The 19,354-nt window shown below is 55.2% G+C and overlaps 1 protein-coding gene across 1 annotated transcript in view; it reads right to left on the bottom strand.

Annotated features, from left to right (window-relative positions):
- Positions 1-19,354, bottom strand: part of CCDC33 (coiled-coil domain containing 33) — a 110,362-nt gene that overhangs the window by 2,806 nt on the left and 88,202 nt on the right. Inside the window, 4 exon segments of the mRNA XM_054578694.1 lie at positions 774-868; positions 958-1,089; positions 1,304-1,392; positions 1,670-1,835. Of these exon segments, the coding sequence (XP_054434669.1) occupies positions 774-868; positions 958-1,089; positions 1,304-1,392; positions 1,670-1,835 (482 nt within the window).

Raw genomic sequence — 19,354 nt, 5'->3', positions numbered from 1 at the left:
ACTCTCTGCTCTGTAGAATCTGACCCCAACATTTTCCCTACCTCCCCCCACCCCAGCCATTTGTCCTGGGCCTACTGCAGCTCTTCGCCTCTCTCTCTTCCCTTCTCTGCTCCTGGCATGGCTACTCCCTGGGCCTCTGTCCTGGCTGAGTCCCATCCCGAGTTTGCCTTCTTTTCTCTCATGCCATTCCTCGGTGACCCCAGGTTTCCTGAAAGGCAGGCCTTCAGAAACGCCCCCCACCCCCAGACCCACACAGCAGAGGCTGAGTGGAGGCTGGGCGCACAGAGGCCCCTGGTGAGGCTGCACAGTCAGGCTCAAGGGAATCCTCTGCTTGGGTTGGCCTGATAGGGTGGACCTGGTTCTCTCCTGCTCACTACAGTACCGCTGAATGGCAGTCCCAGGTGGCTTTGGTTAGCATCCATGGAGAAAACAAACCACTGGTTTGACCAAAGTATGTTTGTTTTATAGACATAGGCTCTTTGAAAATATGGGAGATGAAGAAATAATTTGAAGGGTCCTGGAGTTAAGAAATGGGGAACTTCTGGGTAGCCCCTCTCTGCTTGCTCTGGTCTGCCGGGCTTCCCCCAGAACTCTTTCTAGCCTGGCTTGTGCACTGTGTCCTGTGGGCGCCCTGGGAGGAGAGGCGAGGAGAGCGCAAGGACCTACGAGTAGGGCAGTACCACCATCTGCTGCGATTGGAAGGTGCTCCTGGAACTGGGAAGCTCTGGAAAGGCCAGGACTCCAGGGACTGGCTGACACTTTGGGGAGCAGACTCACCCGTGCTGGGCTTCCCCTGCAGCCTTTTGGACAGGAGCGCATTCCTCTCCTGAAGCTTGTCCTCCAGCACCTGCTCCATCTTCTCAATCACCTGGGAAACAGAGGCAGAGGCTGGGCTGGGCTGGGGCCTCCACACATTCCCTCCCTGGCTGGCCCCTGGCTGTCTGACCCTGGCCCTGCCTTCTCCTGGTGCCGCACGGTCTCCTCCAGCGCTGTCACCTTCCGCAGCTTGTCCTGGTGCTGCTTCAGCAGCGGAGCCTGTGGCTGCTGTGCCTGGTACCAGAGAAGAAGCTCCTTCTCTCGATCATTCTTCTGGTGGCAGGGGAGGGGTGAGAGGGGAAAGTGGGAAGGAGGGGTGTCTGGGTGTTACCCTGGGCCTAGAGGGCTCACCCCAGGCCCCTCTGCTGAGTCCTCCATTGTGCTGACCCCTGGCCCTCTAAGCCCTTCCCTCTTCTGCTCCTAGATGCTTCTCTGCAGACTCCTACCCTCGCTCCCCATGTCCTCTGTCCCCCAAGACCCAGCTCACTCGAATCAGCTCGTTCTGTAGATGCTGCACCTTGCCCTTCAGTTTCTTCATGTTCAGCTCACTCAGCAGCAGTTTCTGCTTCGTGGACTCTGTGGTGGGAGCAGGCAGAGAGCTGGCTCAGGCAGGAGGCCTCTTCCAGCTCAAATCAGCACAGTTTGGGGTTGGGGACAGGTGTCTCTCTCAGCCCTAGAGCTTGAGACAGGACTGGATTCTGCTTCCCACTGTGGAGAGGGCCCAGCTGGCTTCTATCAGCTTGTGTCCAGTAAGATGCACGCCTGGCAAAGGTTTCCTGCCACTTTGCCCCAGAATTAAGAGCCGAGGCTCAGGTGGGCGCCTGGATACCCTCAGTGGCCTGTATGCCCTCACCCAGCATCTGGGTCTTGTCGGCACTGTTCTGTTCCTCTTCTGTCTCCTCCTGGGTCAGGTGGCTTCTCAGCAGGCGGTTCTCTGCCTCCAGGACACTGGCCTGTTTCCTCAGTGACAGGATGTCCTCCGCCATTGTCTGTATGGCCCGCCTGTAGTTGTTTATCTCCTGTGGATCCCAGCACTCAGAGGTGAGCCTCCAGCCCACATCTGCACCCACACTTGGGAGTCAGTGGGCCAACCCCAAGACCGAAGAACAGAATGCCCTCAAGTCTTGGCAAATCCTCAGAGGGCTGGTTATGGCTTGGTCTGCATCCCTCCTGGCCATGTGAGGGAAGTCATGTTCAGGTTCTTTCGCAGGGGTCATGTTTCTTCCTGTGGTGCCAACTAGGGGACCCAGGTCTCAGACACCGGGTGTGGAAGACCATGGGCGATGGAGGCTCAAAAGGACCTGGAGCCAGGTTTCCAGGGCCCCTTCTCTGCCTTTTCCCTGCTCCTTTCCCCCCTTTCTAATTCCTCTCCTTCTTCATGTCACTGAGAACTCAGGGGAGAACCTCGCAGAAACCTCAATGAATGCCACTTGGGAACTGACCCCAGGCACCAGGCCCCCCCCCCGCCACACCTCGCCCCGCAAACCCAGAGACCAGGAGGGACAAAAAGTAGGCCTGGGAGACCCAAATCAGGACTCAGGATTGGGGCCCAACTCCAAGATGTGGAGTGGAGGTGGGGCCAGGATGCCAGGCTCTGTCATTAGGTTAAGAGTAACAATAGTCTTAACATCTGGTGTTTGTTGAGCTTTACTGTGTTCCAGGTTGGGAGGAGGGCCTCCCTTATCAGTGCTCACAGCAAGCTGATGAAGGTTGGTACTATCACCATCCTCATTTTACCAACAAGGAAACCAAGGCCCCGGGAGGTGAGTAACTTGCTCAGTCACAAAACTGAATGGCAGAGCCAAGGTCTGAAACCCACGCCTAGTGGCACTCGAGCTGTGCTTTTAAGTTCTGTGCAATCCTGCCATGATGCCCCTACATGGAAACATGACAATATGTTGGGAAATGATATAACAGGTTACTAAAAAAATGTATATATTGGTATGATTTCAATCTGGGGAAAAAATTATGTCTGACCTTATGTATGCATGGGAGAATTAATAAGCTATGTTTACATGCATTTATTACATAAGGAGAAATTCTCTCTTGCTATTTAAAAAAAGTTTTGTAAAGGGAGCTTCTTAAATCTAAACAGCACAAGAAATAACAGAGGGATCCAAAACATGAAGCCAGAAAGGCGCACAGCGGGGAGGAGGTGGGTGCTCAGCTAGGGGAGGAGTGGGAGGAGGAGAGTGCAGTCAGCGGGAGTTGGCTAAGTGCCGGAGCTGAGGAGGACTCGTATGTGAGGGCGGGACTCCTAAAACTACCAGGGTCCCCAGGCCCCTGGAAGGAGAGGTCCGCCCCCAGCTTCCACCTAGGCCTCCTGCTGACTGGGGATGTGGCTCGGCTCCCAGTCACTGCCACCAACCTGCTGCAGGGTGGGCCACTGGCTTCCTGGGAAGGAGCTCATGGACAGCGGGGGTTCGTCAGACACCACTTGTCATCTGCTGCTGTCTAGCCTTCTGACTGGACTCCCTTTAATCGGTGCCAGTGCTGGGTCCCTCTCCTCAGCACCTGCCCCAGTCGAGTTCCAAGTCTTGCCTCCTCCAGATCAGCCATCTGGTGCCCTCAGATAGCCCTGTTAAGTAGGAGCCAGCCCAGAGACCGCACACACACAGCGCTTTGTGGTCAGGCCCTTGTCAGGGCCCCGTCTGGCCACTGATTCGCTGAGGGAGCTCAGGCGGGCCCTTTCCCATCTGAGCCCCAGATTCCTCCTACGGGATGAGCACGGGAGCTGTGTGCCCGGCGGGCGCAGGGCCCTTCCAGGGCAGGTATGCCCTTGAGGAAGCCGTTCTCATCCCACCCCATTTCTGCACAGTGGCTGCTTTATGAGGAGGTCAGACACCATCCCTTCTTCCGGGCTGCCTCCCTCATCACTTTGGAGAACTGCTTGGACACTGGATACTATTAAAGTTGAACATATGTAATTGTACTAGCAATTGTACTCCTGAGTACATACCCAATAAACACACAAGTGTGAATGCATCCAGAAGCAGGAGTAAGAACATTGCTACCAGTCTCATTTGTAATATCCTCAAACCGGACACAACACAATGCCCATCATAGCAGAATGGTGAGACAGTGATGCAGTGGGCACTGCAGAGCAGCAAAAATGAGCCAGCGTGAGCTGCATGAAACCACATGGAGGCGTCTCTCCACATCACACACAAAAGGGGCTGAACAAAAATACCCGCTCTGTGAGTCCACATAGATATGGTTCAAAAACAGACAAACTCAAGCAATAAAGTTAGAGGTCAACATATGAAATCCATTTGGTGAAGTGGGGCGTGACTGGGAGGCACCAGGGAGCTTCAGGGCTTCTGGAAATGCTGTACTTCTTGACTTTCATTGAGCATTTACTATGTACTTTGTAATAAATTCACCACAGCAAATACACTTTTGTTTGGTGCATTTGTCTGAATGCATGCTTAAACAAGTTTAAGACATTTAACACATTGAAAAATAAATAAAATCCTGGCTGAAGTTTGGCTAAGTGCACAAAGCCTCCACACTGACCCCCTCCTCTGGGGACCCTTCCAGCTCTCAGCAACAATGGGCTCTTCTCAGCCCTGAGCTGGGAATGTTTCTGTGGGTCCTGCTCCCATGCCCTCACTGCAGCCTCTGCACCCTGGGAGGCCCTCTCCCAGTCTGATCTTGGGGGGTAGGGTGTGAATTCAGCGATGCTTCCTCTCAGGGCCTTCTGAGGGTGAGCAGGTGTACACGCTGGTCCTAGTTGAGGGCTGGCACGATGCCTCAGAACACCCTGAGGCTCACACTGGCTCAGAGCTGTGATGTCACTGCCGGCAAACGTGGAGCTAGCACCAGAACCCAGCCCCTGCTCTAAAACCTGTGTTCCCTGCACCTAGTTGATTGAGGGAGGTGGGGGGTTTCTCCCAGAGGGAAGAAGAATGGCTTGACTCTGACTGAATCTGTCTACAGAAATGAAGGGACATGGATGGAGGAGGTGGCCAGTGTGGTTACCAATGTCCACATGATGTCCTAAGGCCCCATTCTGCCCTTTGTCCCGCAGGCCAAGGCTGCCTTGGGGTGGAGGTGGACGAAGGGGTTCCCCTGTCTGCTCCTCAAGGAGCCAAACGTGCCGAGGCCACCCAGTGCCAGGAGAGGTGGGTGCGCAGCCCAGCTCACTGTCCCTCCCCGTGCCTGGCCCCGGACAGTGCGAGACAGCAGGGGTAAACGAGCCCGCTTGATCCCATTGCTGGTTCACCACCTTCTTCCTCAGGTGCGGCCTGCCCAAGGTGGGGGGCGGGGAGAGGGGTCTCAGGCAAGTGGGAACCCTGCTGGAGGCTGCGGTCTGGGCACCTTGGTCTAGGTGTGTGCTGGTGCAGGGCTGAGACCTTCATGGCTGCGGCTCAGAGTGAGCTCCTGACGTTTGGACCAGATGCGAAGTCTGAAGTCTGGCATGCGAGGCCCCTTAGAAGCGTCCCCCTCTGGCACACTGACCCAGCCCTCCCCCTCTCGCAATATTATTCCTCTCTTCCCACCTCCACTCCTTCTGAACCATCTATAGAGAGCTCCCCCCTCCCATTCCCACAACCTGATCTGTCCTTTTATGGTCCACCCAGTGGTTTTTAATTGCAGGAAGACTGATAGTGTGTATGTGAGTGTGTGTGCATGTGGGCATACATGCATGGAGGGAGTCCCAGGAGAATAGGCTGTCAGCCCTTCCACCTACCGCATGAATTTGATTATCCCCCTTCCCATTAGAGCTTGTCCTTTCTGGGATCCCACTGTTCTTCATCATGGCAGAACAAAGATCTGTTCTTAACATCCCTCTTTGCCAGACAGAGAAAGCCGAGGGCCAGATGAAGTGGGTGTCTTCTCCTCAGCCAGATAGCCCCTGCTAGAAGGGCCATAGCTTCTCCAGGACTCCACCCCTACAGATCGGCTCTATAGACTTTCTCCAGGTGCCTACATCACCTGCGGCCTACCTGGTCTCTGAGCATCAGGAAGATGGAGAAGGACCTTGGCCCTGACTTATCCCCCTCAGTCTCTACCTTGGCCAGTACTTTCTGTCCCTTGGACCCGGAGAAGAGGAAGCCTTCCCCCAACCCTGTTTTTCCCATGCTCAGAACTCAGAGGCAACCTTGGGCAGCACAGATGGGCTGAGAGGCTGCAGCCTGGCCTATCCCAGCAGCCTAGGCTGGGCTCCCCAGTCAGGGCCACATTCTGCATCACAGTCCAGCCTTGAGAACACACAGGACACCATGTCTTAGATTCCTCTTGTGGTCCTGCCCCTCTGCCTGCTCCCTTCTTCCTCCAGTGCCCAGCCTGTCTGGGTTAGCACATCCTCCGGGGCACTGACTCTGAGTGCCCACTGCACCCCTTCACCGTGAGGACCCCCGCTCTCGGCAGTGTGCCCTAGGTCACAATGACGAGTTATAAAGCCCAGGCTGGAAGCAGATCATTAAACACCCAGCCACTCACAATTGCTGAGCGTCTCTGTGTGCCCTGTGTGCCATGTCTGTGCCCAGCTGGGGCCACGAAGCACAGAGGAGCCCAGACTGTCTCTGCCTGTAGTGCTCTCACCTCTACACTGAAGAGACAGTAGGAAGTGCCTGCGACAGAGAGGAGCTCAGAGGGGGTCTTAACTCATCCTGGTTTCCTAGGGGAGGTGATAATCTGAGCTGACTCTGCGAAGAAGAGTAGGTATTACCTGGGGTGGGGAGAAGTCCCTCCGGGCAGAGGAGAGGCATTGTGGTAAATGCAGGAAGGTGAGAGACCTGTGATGAGGAACAAAGCAGGCGAGTTCAGGGAGAAGCGGCTGTGGGGAGGAGGGGGAGGAGTATGGCTGGAGAGGCGCCAGGGAAGACAGAAGAGGGTCTCGAAGGTCAGTCTCGGGGTCTTAGATCCTGCAGACACTGAAGGGTCTAAGCTGAGGTTTGGGGGTACATGTGCCAAGACCCCTGGTTGCTCAACACAGAGAAAAAATGGAGGGAATGGAGGCCAAGGGCAGTGGCCCAGGTGGCAGGTAATGAGACCTGCACAGGTAAAGGCAGCGGGCCTGGAGATGAGGGCACAAGCTGCAGGAAGGAGAGTGAGGGGGAGGGGGAGGAGGAGAAGGAGCAGTATCTGGGGTCTTGGTGGGGAGGGGGTCTATGCCGGAAATGAGGGGGAGAAGGTGCTGACTTGGGGAGGGGAGGGGCATGTTGAGTGTGAGGTGCCTGTGTGGCCTCCAGGTGCAAGTGGCCACAGGAAGTTGATGGCTGTCAAGCGTGGCTGGGTGGGCAGGCAGCCCTCAGAGGTATGAGCACAGCCTTGCGATGGAGGAGATTTTCCATAGTCAGGGGAAGTGTAGAATAGAGTGGAGGACGGGGTTTAAGGACAAAGTGAGGGTGGCAGTGAGAGAGGAGTCCTCAAGATCAGGGCAATTGTCAGAGAAGTGGGAGGAAAAGGGGCTTGACCTGGGTGGTGGTTTCATGGGCATTTGCTTTATAATAACTTGGTTGTGCTTTATTTTTATGTTCAATGCAATTTTATCCATGTGGGTTACGTTTCACAATTAGAAACGTTTTTTGAAAACAGGAGAGAAGGTTTCACTTCCAGGCAAAATGGGTGCTGAGACGCCCCCTGAGGAGAGACAGGTTGCAGACCCACACTGGGCTCCCCAGCCAGGAGCACCAGCGCCCAGAAGAGGAGCTCCCAGATCTTCTGGCTGAGAAAACAAGCAGCGTTCGCAGCTGAGTGAGACACAAGGCTACTGGAGCCCCAGGAATTCCTCTTGAGGAGCTTGTGTACAGACTTACTGGCTCACAAACTCACTTGCTCTTAGTTTGCAGGGAAAACAGCTCAAAAAGCGCTAGGGACCTAAAGGAAAGGACTAGCTTCAGGGCGGGAGGGGCGGGCGTCAGGGCAGCCCTCTCCAGGGATGAAAGTGCTAGCAGGCGCCATTGCTCCTTTGTTGAACTTTTCCTTCACCCAGCCTGCAGGTGCACGAGGGCACCAAATCTGAGCTCTCTATTAACCTAGCACTGTTCACCTGCCCTGATGCTTTCCTGAGACCTTGTCCTGCCCAACCCATGTGCGCAGCCCAAGTCATTTCCAGAGGCTTTTCCACACAAGTGGCCTGCCTCAGCAAATGCTGGGGACTTTTCTAAAATCTCTCAAAGATACACAAACCCCAAACAAGCAATGGCTGGCTTTGGCATGGCGTGTACCTCCTGTTAAATGGCCTCAAGCCCAGAACAAGCAGTGACAGGGCTCCTCTTGCATTGTAACACTCATCAGGTGGCTCTAAGCCTCCGAAGTAAGAAGAGCTCATGTAACAACAAATCAAGGAATACACACACACCAAAAACAAATAAATAACCCCCCCTCAAAAACAAAATAACAAGTAACAACAAAAGCATAAAGAGGAGGGTAGGGGGCTGGGTGAAAAGGTGAAATATGAAGAGGTACAAATTGCCAGTTATAAAAATAATTACATCGAGCCCTGGCTGGATAGCTCAGCTGGTTGGAGCACTCTCCCCATGCGCAAGCGTTGCGGGTTTGATCTCCATCCCCAACTGGGGCACACATGGGAATCGACCAACGGATGCATGGATGGGTAGAACAGCAAACCGATGTCTCTCTCTCTCAAATCAATCAATCAATAAAAATTCTTAAAAAATAGTTACGGAGATGTTAAAGTACTACAGAGGTAATATAGTCGATATTATTTTAATAGCTATGTATGGTGACAGATGGGGCTTAGATTTATCAGGACGATCACTTCATCAGTTAGAGAAATGTCTAATCAGTGTGTTGTACATCTGTACAACATAATATATTGTATGCCAGCTGTAATTGGAAAAACAATTTTTAAAGAAAATAAAAAGAGCCCTAGCTGGATGACTCAGTTGGTTGGAGCGTTGTCCTGTATACCAAAGTGTTGCAGATTCGATTCACGGTCAGGGCACATACCTAGATTGCAGGTTCTATCTCCAGCTAGGACTCATACAGGAGGCAACCAATCAATGTTTCTCTCTCACATTGATGTTTCTCTCTCTCTATCCCTCTCTCTCTCTCCCCCTCTGTTTCTCTTATTCCCTTCCTCTCTCTCTAAAGGTCTAAAAATCTTTGGTGAAGAAGAAAGAAAATAAAAAGAAAAAAAGAGAAGGTTTAATAGCTTTCACAGGAATCCTCTGGGTGTGGTTTGGAGAACATGGCCAAGGTGACTTTGGCCCATGCTCTGGATGCCAGGGTGCAGGAGAGAAGGGACTGAGGGGGACAGTGAGGTTATGAAGGGGCAGAGGTAGCTGGAGGAGAGGCTTGGGGGGAGGCAGAGAGAGAGGATCTTCTGGAGGGTGAGGAGAGTGTCAGCGCAGGGTGTACAGGGAGGGGAGGACCGCAGTGGGGGAAGGGCTTCACTCTGCTAGGGGAAGGAAGGGGGCCTGAGCCCCAGGCGGGTGTAGGCAAGTGTCTGGATCAGAGGCGGTGTGGGTGGCAGGGCTCCATAGGGGGTGGAGTGGGTGCAGTGTGTGGGCAGCGAGGCTGAGTCACGGCAGAGGATTTGCTGGGTTGCCGTCCAACCTCTGGATCCCCAGGCTGGCAGGCCCAGGCTCCCTGCCCTGCGGTGTGCCTTTACCGCCGGCAGAGGGCAGCCACCTTCCACAGATGCTCCAGCTTCAACCGATAGTGGAAGGAGGCCAGCCTTAGGAGCCCCACAGCTCATGATAGGGTGGGGGGCTTGCATAGGGGACTGTCTTGCTGTCCAGCCCCAGGAAAACATGCCTCCCCTCCAGATAATCCAGCCTGCCTTCCCACACCTTCTGTCCCCAAACTTCTAGCTCTGAGGTTCTGATGGGTACCCTCTGCTGAGAACCACCTATGGAGTCCAGAGCGGTGCAGTGACTTGCCCGAGGTTACCCAGCAAATGCTGAGGCTCAACTTGGGTCTCTGTCATGAGCCAGCACCAGGGAAAATGATGGGGCTTGGGACAAGGGTCACCTCAAACAGTGAAGTGACCTCATCTGAAATACCTGCATAAGCAGCAGACACCTGAAGCTCACCTTTGTGCACAAAGAATGTTGAGAGCAACTTGAATGTGGCTTAGAAAGTGTAACACACATACACAATCAAATCCTAAGGCTTTGCAAATCAGACAAGATTCTTCAATCCACCTAGGAAGACACAGTATGAACAGTCAGCCCAGGTAGGGTCTGTAGAGGTACGTAGGGGCCCAATGGCAGCAGCTCCCTTTGTTGAATGCCTGCGACTAGCCAGGCCCAGTACACTGGGTCTCTATCTGAGCAATGAGTCTGCAAGGAGGCCTTTTTATTCCTAGTTTTCTGAGGAGAAAACCGAGGCCCAGCTCAGGAAGGGCTGGGCATTTGTTCAAGGCTGCCCCACTGCCAGGGGCGGAGCTACATTCTGTTTGGGTCTCTCCCGGTGCTGGTGAAGGCATATGTGCTAGTAGGGAGCCCACACAGACAAGCCTGGGGTGGTGCACAGAGATACGGTCCCCTAGGGGCCTGGGTAAGATGCTATGCTGCCCTTGACCTTCTCCTTGTACCAGGGACTGGGGCTACTTTTCCATGGCAAGGTGTCTGCTGGGGAAGAAGAGGTACACACAGTGCCCAGGCCCATCCAATGCCCTTCCAGCTATGAGGTGCTCTGGGGTCTAGAGGGGCTGCCTTTCCTAGTCAGGGATGGGAAGTCAGGGCCTGGCCAGGCCTGTTTCTTGGTGTCCCTGGACCCCTGCCTAAGGCAAAGAGGAGCCAGTTCTACCCAGGATACCCCTTTGCACCTGATAAACCAGCTAATAGTATAATGTTTCCTCTCTTTCCCAGGAATTTCCTCTGCCCAGGTGGCATCCGCTGGTTGAAGAAAATGTCCAGGCACCAAGATGGGCAGCCCCCTCCCACTGCTCCTGGTTAACCCGTCTGATCTCTGTAGCCTCCTTCAAGCAAGCCCGCTAGTTCCCTTGAGGTTGGGTTTTCTTTGTGCTGCCTCAAAACCCAGTCTTCCTCTCTGGTAGATGAAAGATGGCTGAAAAGGCTGTGTTACTGCTCTCACTGAGAGGTGGGGTCTAATTGCCCTCCCCCTATTACTGAACTGACCTTAGAGCCTTGCAGGATGCAGTGTTGTGATGTTGTGGGATGTCTGAGGCCAAGTCATCAGAAGCATCCCAGCTGCCATCTTTCCTGCTGAAATATTTGCTGTTCCTCCCAGGGGACAAGCATCCCAACCCCTGGACTGCCATGCTGTGAGGAAGCCCAAAGTGACCGTGTGGGAGACAGCCACGCCCACCTGGCCCCAGCTGCTCCAGCCCTGATGGGGGGCTGCTCAGCTGAGGACCCACCAGCCCTCCCTGCCGTGACTCAGCTGAGCGCCTGACCCACAGAACTGTGAGCTAGTATAGTAAATGATTGCCCTAAGTTGCAAGGTTTGGGGGTAGTTTGTTTTGCTGAGGAAGATAACTGGAACATTCTCCCTGGCCTCTCAGAGCCCTTCAGTGGCTCCCACATGCCCTCATGATAAACTTCCAACTCAATTTCAAGGCAGTCTGTCTCAGCACTAGACCCCCTTTCAGAAATTAACTCTTGGTCCCTCGGCTCATGAGCCAGCCTGAGCCTCCTTCCATCTTCAAAGCCTCACCTACCTCTGCCAAGAAGCCATCCCTGACCCACCCCAGTGTGGTGTTCCCCATCTCACCAGGGACCACCCATACATTCTCCCTTCAGCTCCCAGGAGATCCTGACACCCACTTTCTGCAGCTCCTGGTTGTCATCCTGAGTTGGGGAATAAGGCCAAGCAGACTTCCAGGTCTTGTGGAGGGCACACTGCTCCTGCCAGATTTGCCTTCATCTGACTCAACTCCTGCATGACCCTCAGGATGTCCCAGAGGCCCCTCTGGGCTAACCTAAGTTATCTAATACTGTTAACGGGAATTAACCACATGTCTTTAAAAGGAAAACATTCAGCTTGTGCAAACTGATGCTGGCCTCCAGAGCTGGCGGGGCCCATCTCAGGGTAGCGGGGAGGACCCAGGCTGTGCTGAAGATCTGCCGAAGGAGAGCAGTGCTTCCTGGGGGCAGGGCTTACCACGGCTAAGAAACCTCCTGCCCCCAGGCCGATGCCTCTGTGTCTGTGGCCCCTCTTCCCTGAGCCACAGCCTACCCAGCCTGGCGCTCTTCTGTCTTGCCTGGGACAGTATGACAACAGAACCCCACAGTAATGAGGACAAACCTTTTCCTTTTCCCCATGATTCTCTTTCTCTCTCTACCAGAGGGCAGGCCAGGGAAACCTGTGAGCACCATTGCCAGTGGGGACGTGAGGCCCGGGGCCGGCCCGACTCGGGTCAGGCGGCAAGGGCATGGTGGAGCAGGACACACAGGGCAGGGCAGGACAGAGGACGGGCAGAGGACGGGCTGTCTGCATGGTGGGGCCTGGGGCCTGGGCCCTGGGAGTGGAAGCCTGGAGCAGGTGTGATTCTGGAGGGTCAGTTCTCTACCTTCCCCTGCTCTTGAGGCCAAGCCCAGGAGCTCTGCTTCTGCAGCCCACAGCCATAGAAGTCCTAGGACCAGGGCCTGCTCACTCCAGATCCCTGCTCCCGGGTCCCTTGGAATGCTGGCTGAACCTCCCAACCATAAGCAAATCTGTGCAAATTGCTGTTTAAAACAGGCTCCCTGAGGGGGAGGCAGTTGCTTCTTTGTTCAATCCAAAGTTATAACAAAGAAACAAAAGGAGCGAATTTCCCTTTCTTCTGTTCTCTCTTTCTCTTCCTGGGGCAGCAGGGATGGTGCCTAGAAATCTTTTGTGCACAGCACAGTGAATGTGAAGCTCTGAGGAGTTGTGAGACCTTGGCCACTGACCCCAGCCCCTAATTGGCCCCCGCAGGAGCTAACTAAGACTGGCAACTGAGCTGTGCCTGGACGACGGGGCTGGGGGTGGGGCTCGTTTGGGGGAGAGGCTTCCTGGAAGATGCTCTTTCTCGCCATTTTCAGTTTTCTCTCCCAGGCCTTCCAGGACCCTGCTCAACTTTCAGGTCTCCACTCTGGGCTCTCCTCCTCCAGGAAGACCCCTGGGCCACCCCAAGCGTTTCTGGCTCAGGGTCCTGCCTCTCCTGGACTCAGCTAGGAGCTGGCCCTTGTCCTCAGCCCAGGGAAGTATAGGGCCAGGCACTGAGGAGACTGTTGACTTGACAGAAACCAGCCCTGGCCCCACAGACCCTGTTTACTCGCTCATAAAGTGACCTTTTACCCACTGGTCGCCCCCTGCCATAATCCCCCTGGTTAGAACACCCCATGTGGGGGCAGAGAGAGCCCTGGCTAGAGTCCAGAACCTTGGATCCTAATGTAGCCTCTGTCCACACCTGCTGCATGACCTTAAGCCATCCCTGGCCCACTCTGTGCCCCATCAGCTACAAGCTGAGGAGATGACCCCCGCTGGGGCATACTCTGGGGTTCTTGCCACAGTGGAGAAACAAATGTTTTGGCAACTGGGGTCCAAATGAGAAGGTTGTTGTCAAGCAGCCAGGCAATGCCAGCCCTAATGACCTGGGTTAGATGCACCTCCCCTTGGTTGTCCCTGTCTGCCTCGTCATCTCTCCCTCTCTGTCCTGTGTGAGCTCCACCCTGCCAGCTAGCCTTCTGGGCCCTGCTCCCCAGGCTAGCCCAGGCTCAGCCACTTTCTAGGATGTAGGTCTGTACCTCCAAGAGGCCAGAGCCAGGACCTGAATTAGCAGGAGACAATGGTCACTTTATTTTCCCAGAGCCCTTCCCTCTCCCCTTCTGGGTTCCTGGGCTCAGGGGGCTTGGGCAGGGACTGGAGGCTCCAGAGAAGGTCCCTGTGACCATGGGCATCTGAGGCCAATGCCTGCAGGTCCGATCTTCTGATCCGCACCCCCCGCCGCCCCCACCGCCCTGCAACTTGCCCTGGGAACACCTCTACTGGTTGCCAGGCAACACATCCAACACAAATTGTCTGCTAGGTTAGTCAACTCATCCTTCCAGAACTGGTGGGTGTGGGGGCCGACTTACAGAGCGGCTGTGAAGGAGGCCTGGGGCAGTCTTGAGGGCTGGAGGGGATGGGGAGCCCGACTCTCCCATCTCTCCTGCTAGCAGTCTTGTTCCCCAGGATGAGTCCCCAGGGACTGTTGCTACAACAAGTACCTGCCTCGTGCCAGAGCCCAGCCCTGAACTGGAAGCAGGCAGGCCCGCGGGGCCACTTCCCCTTTGTTCCAGGGTGGGGGGCATCTGGGTGGGGTGACTGAAGTCAGGGTAGACTCATATCTTGGCCAGGGAACTACAAGGAAGTGTAGGGCCTGGGAGAGCTGTGGGGGCAGGGGCCTAAGAAAGGGGCTCTTGTCTTCTGTCCCCAAAGCCCCAGTCAGCACCCTTCCTCCCCGGCCCTGCCCTCTAGCTATACCTCAGTCTCCCCCTCTGGGTCCCCCATCACTTTCTCTGTCCCTCGGTCACCCCTTGCCGTCAGCTCCCCTCCCCCGGTGGTTCCCCCTCACCCTCTGTCACCCCTGATTTCTGCCCCTCCGTCAACCCTTCGTCCCCTCAGCAGTGCCCCCTTGGAGGCCTGGCTCCTCCGGAACGAGATGGCATGGCTGGGGCCCCACAGGCCTGCCTGGAGCCTTCCCATCTCTGCTTTCCTGATCGTCTGGACAAATTCCTTTCCCTTTAGTTCAGCAGAGACATGGGTGGATGTTTTTAAAAGACACTCACTGGGAAGCAAAGGGAAAACAAACCCAAACAAGGCAGCCCAGCACCTAGAAACGGCTCTGGTCACTAAGGCGAGGCCATCTGCTTGAACTGTCCTGGGCCTGGGTTGCAGAGACCCTTCCTAGGGCATGGAGGGGTTCCGTCTGCCTTTTCCCCAGCTGAGCTGGGCCCAGCCTGTCTGTCCCAGGCAAGCTTGGCCCTGAAGCCATTCCTGACAGGCATCCCTGTCGGCGCTGAGCAAGATGCCTACACAAAGCCAGGATTCCTTAAACAGTTGTTCAGCTGCCTAATGAATGGACAGACAGATTTGGAGGTCTCTAATGGCACAATAATAATCCCTGACTGTGCAGTCCAGGACAAATATCCTCACCTGTTTCAAAAGCTCCACCCCTAAGGCATTCCCTGCCCCTGGTTATTGGGTGCTAGCTCAGGACTCTGCATGGGGGTGGGGGTGTGCTGGCCTCTGTCAGTGTTGCAAGGGGACCCTTACTCTTCTCATTTGCAGCCTTCATTTTTCACCTAATTCACTTTGAGGCCCTGGAGAGTTTACTTTTTCTTACTGGAATTTCTTCCTTTGTATATAATAGGGAAGAAGCAGGAGAGCTGGCCAGGACAAGCCCCACACTGCTCGGTGGCTTACACTTGAGCTGGCCAGGAGCCGTGGGAAGGCAGTTGGACCTTGCGTTTGCTCAATGTTGGGTTCAAGTTCCTGCTCTTCTGCTCATTGTCTGTGTGACTTTGGACAGGGCATTTGTTGGCTCTCTTAACCTCAGATCCTTGCTCTGTGGTGTGGAGAGCATGACTGTGTCCATCACCTAGAGCTGCTGGGGGTTTAATGAGGTTGTAGGTGTTAAGCTCTACGCAGAGTGCCTGGCACGTGAGTGGATCTGAAAATGTTACTCCCTTCTCTGCCAGCTCATGGGGGCCCTGGAGGGTCTAATATTCTAGGGAAACGAAAACTAGGTTTGTGATAGAGATGACCATCCTCTCTGGGCAGCAGCAACCACCCAGATGTGGGCCTAGACCTTCTCGATTTTGCTTCTCAGCCTCTCCCCCTCACCACTGCCCCCCGCCCCAGGGAAAACAGGCTGTGTTTTTTTGCTGTGTATGCCCCTCCTGTCCTAAGATCCTGGGCCAGAAGCCTGGGATAAAGGCAAAACAGACTGGTACCCTCTCACAGCCTAGCCTTTAGCCACCCCTCATGGAGAGAGGCCCAGTGCTTCTGCGCCTGCTAGGCTGCCAATCGATTGAGTGTGCTCCTATCCTCGGCGTGCCATGAATTTTTCATCAAAGGCCTGTAGACTTTGGGAAATGCACAATTAGAAGCCCCATCAATAATGCACCACGCGGAGGCATTGGCTGCGCTTAGCCAGGCCCCAGACATGCCTGTCTTCTGGCCCTGCTCTGACAGGAGGCAGGAGGGGCACCAAGTGAAGCCCTTCAGGGTCCTCACTGGATGCAGATCAAGTGTGGAATTCTAAGAGGGAGGGGAAGCCTACCCAAAGAGTTGAGCCTGCCACTTGAAGCCCCAGTGGGACCCGCCAGGTCTCAGGTGCTTCATCTATAAAATGGGTGCTAAGAAGCCCCCCTCCTTTTTTAAAGCGTGCTAAGGCACAGCACCGAGTTGCTACGTGAATATTAGGGTTTTTCGTGGGGCTGCAGAAGGTCCTTCTTCCATGGGGTCCTAGGAAGCAGGGTGGGCACTAGGCTGGGGTAGGGAGAGGAGAGGAGCACAGAGATGCCTGGGGCCATTGAGGGGCTTCATTCACCCAGCTGGCAGTCAGGGTCCCCTGTGATCCGGCCCCATTGTCCTTCAGCCCCATAGCACAGCTGCCCTTCCAAGAGCATCCACCCATTTTCTGCAGCCTCAGAACCTTTAGAGGGGATGAACTGTTCTGTTCTATCCAGTCGCTGCCTTTGCAGTTCCTCCAGCAACAGAACAGAGGCGCCCTCACCCTGTCTCTGTCGATTCATTCTTCAGAGCTCACCTCCAGACAAAAGCTTTTCCCACCCTCCTTGGTAAAAGGGATGATGACTTCCTTTTCTGAATTTCCAGAGCCTGAACCAGGCAGGTAGTAAGCGGCGCTCACCATGGCAGGAACTCTTCTAACTACTTCATATGGATGAATTTAACTTCATCCCCTCAGGTAACTGGACAAGGCAGATACCCATTCTACAGAGGAGGAAAGTGAGGCAAGAAGAGGTCAGGGAATTTGTCCCAGTCGGGGAGCTGCTTCCAGAGTCCATACTCTTACCCACCTCCCCAGACCCTGGGGCTCGCTCTCCTGTCCTCAACTGGCCTTTGAGTCCACAGGGCAGGGCTCACACTCCCCTTTCTCACTTACTAGGGCTAGGACCTCCCCGGCCCTCAGCTCAGGGGAGCTCAGGGTGGGGAGCACAGGCTGTGAATACCCACTGGCTCTGCTCCCCTGCTGTCACTGGCTCCAGGCCTGGCTCCTGCACACCGAGGCCCACCCCCGCCGCAATAGGCCACATGGGGGAAGAGAAGAGGAGACTAGGGCTGAGGTAGTTCTTACTGTTAGTTCTGGCATGTTGCCAGATTTCTTTGGGCCCCGTCTCGCTGTGGGCCTCTCTCTCAGTGTGTGCATGTGTGTGTGTGTCCGGGGGTGAGGGGGGGGTTGTGGGGACCCAGGGTTCTGTGTCCCGATGGCCTAGCCTATGCCCAGGGAGCACGGAAGCACATTTCTAAAACCCTGTACTGGCAGAAATGCCACCAGTGGCCCTGACACATAATGGAGGCCATGATCATACCCTCCCCCTCCCACCTGGCCAAAGCCCTCAACCCTGGACACCCATGCAGGACACGTGCTGGGTTATCTACCTCAGAGGACTCACTGTGATTCTAACCACGAGGCTGCCACAGGGTGCCCTGGGATGGGCCCTGGGGGAGGGTTGAAGGAGGGTAGGAAGGGAGCTGGATGCCTCCCTGGTTGTGCACTGTCTTTGCCCCTAACGCCTGCCCCTAAGCCTCCATGACTCTATTAGTGCGCAGCCAGAGTGGCAGGGTGACAAGCACTGCCTTTCCCCCAACACAGGCGAAGAACACTCGGCCCCTCTCCAGCGGCCCCTTGCTCAGGCCCTGTACTGGACACTGGAAACCCAGATGTAAACAAGGCTTAGTCTTTGTCCCTTAGGAGCTTGTATTCTAGTGGATGTGGCAGCAAGCATGTCATAGCGCTTAGCCAGGCCCCTTGTCACCCCAGGGTATAGGCAGGGGTGTAAGGGAGAGCATCTCAGACCAGAGTGGGTTTTGAAGGGTGAGTAGGAGAATGTTAGGCGAGAAAGGAGTGATGAAGGGGTGTGCTCCCAGCAGAGGGGACAGTAGGAGCAAAGGTGTGAGGTGAGAAGCAGCCTGGCAGAGTGAGGAGGTGTGGAGGGAGATGGGACTGGCATGGCCACAGGGCCCAGTCTTGGGGCCTTGAATGCCAGGCCAGTGCCCAGTAAGGAGCCTGTGATAGTCAGGAGAAGGAGACTGGGCTGAGCTAGATGCTGGTACCAGGCATGACTATAAAGACTCTTCCAGGATAAAGCCTGGTCACCTTAAAGCATGCCCAGTGTGCTGTGTCGGATATCAGAGCCCAGGGAAGGCAGGAAGTTGCCCAGCCTCCCACAGCACCTTTGCGCCAGAGCCGGCTCAGATTCACACCTTTCAGGCCCAGGGAAGCCATGCTGTCTGGACAGTCTGCTCCGGGGGCTGGCAGCACAGCCTGTCAGAGCTAGAAGGGGCCAAGGCCATCTGGATGAAAAAGCAGCCTCTAGAGGTATAGGGCAGGGATGTCGGCCACCAGGAAACTTGGATGGGGAGATAGCCGCAGGCAGGTGAACTTAGGATGCTGCCCTTTCTCAGTTCTTGGGTGGTCCACCTGCCTTGGCATCCCAGAGCCACCAGGCCATGCCCACACTGCCCCAGAGGGCTGGCTGAGTCTTGACCCCCGTCCCACCCTTGCTGCGTGAGAGAAACAGACTTCACAGTGGTTTTTCATCCCCTTCTGACCCAGTGATTCAATGATGTCACTGTTCTTAGAGCAGGGGTCAGAGCTGGGATCAGAAATAGAGAACCGCCTCTCAGCTCCCAGGGGCAGCCAGCCTCCCAGAGGATGGCTTGATGTGGGGTGGGGCTTTCAGGGGGCCTGTATGGCTTCTGAGAGTGAGGGGTCAGGAGTGAGGAGGGAGATGAAGGAAGAAGAAGGCTTAGCCCCCACCTTCAGGAATCCTAGACTGAGGCAGGAGACAGTTCTCCACCTCGAGGAGCCCCAGTCTGAGGTAGGAGTCCCCGGTTGAGGGAGGTGTCATGTCCCTCCTCAGGAGCACATCTGAGGAGGAGGCAGGGCCCACACACTCTCTATAAGGACACATGAAAAGGACAGATGGTCCCAACAAGTGCAAATTAATTGCGCGAAACCTGTGTACATAGGCGCTGCGAACAGGCGGGCTGACAGGCAGGGAGGGGGGATGGTAGGTGGCACAGAACAGAGGGTGGGAAGAACTGTAATGAGCACTGATCAATGTCTTGCTGGATCTGCAGCCAGGAGTACAATTATTGACCCAGCCTGTCTATAAATTTCTTGGCCATGTCTCCAGGAACCTTAATTATGGGGCCTCATTACCCCTCACGCCTCTAGGTAGAGGAGACCAGCCTGAGCCGGAGTGGCTGGTGACACTGTGGCTGGCCTATGGAAGCTGGGCAGAGTCCCTACAGCAACACCTGCCCTGCTGGGATGCTTTGTGGGACACGTTTAGGGTCCTGTTTTGAAAGAATGGGCATGGGTAGAGTCTCAGCCTCCAGGCCAACCAAGGACAGGGGGTGGAGGGGACTTAGGAGGTAGGGAGCTCAGAGTTTATGTCCC

Source organism: Pteronotus mesoamericanus, unplaced genomic scaffold, assembly GCF_021234165.1.
Source record: "Pteronotus mesoamericanus isolate MK-2021 breed Mesoamerican mustached bat unplaced genomic scaffold, CSHL_Meso_final contig_100, whole genome shotgun sequence".
Lineage (NCBI taxonomy): Eukaryota > Metazoa > Chordata > Mammalia > Chiroptera > Mormoopidae > Pteronotus > Pteronotus mesoamericanus.
This window is presented reverse-complemented; position numbering and strand designations above follow the sequence as displayed.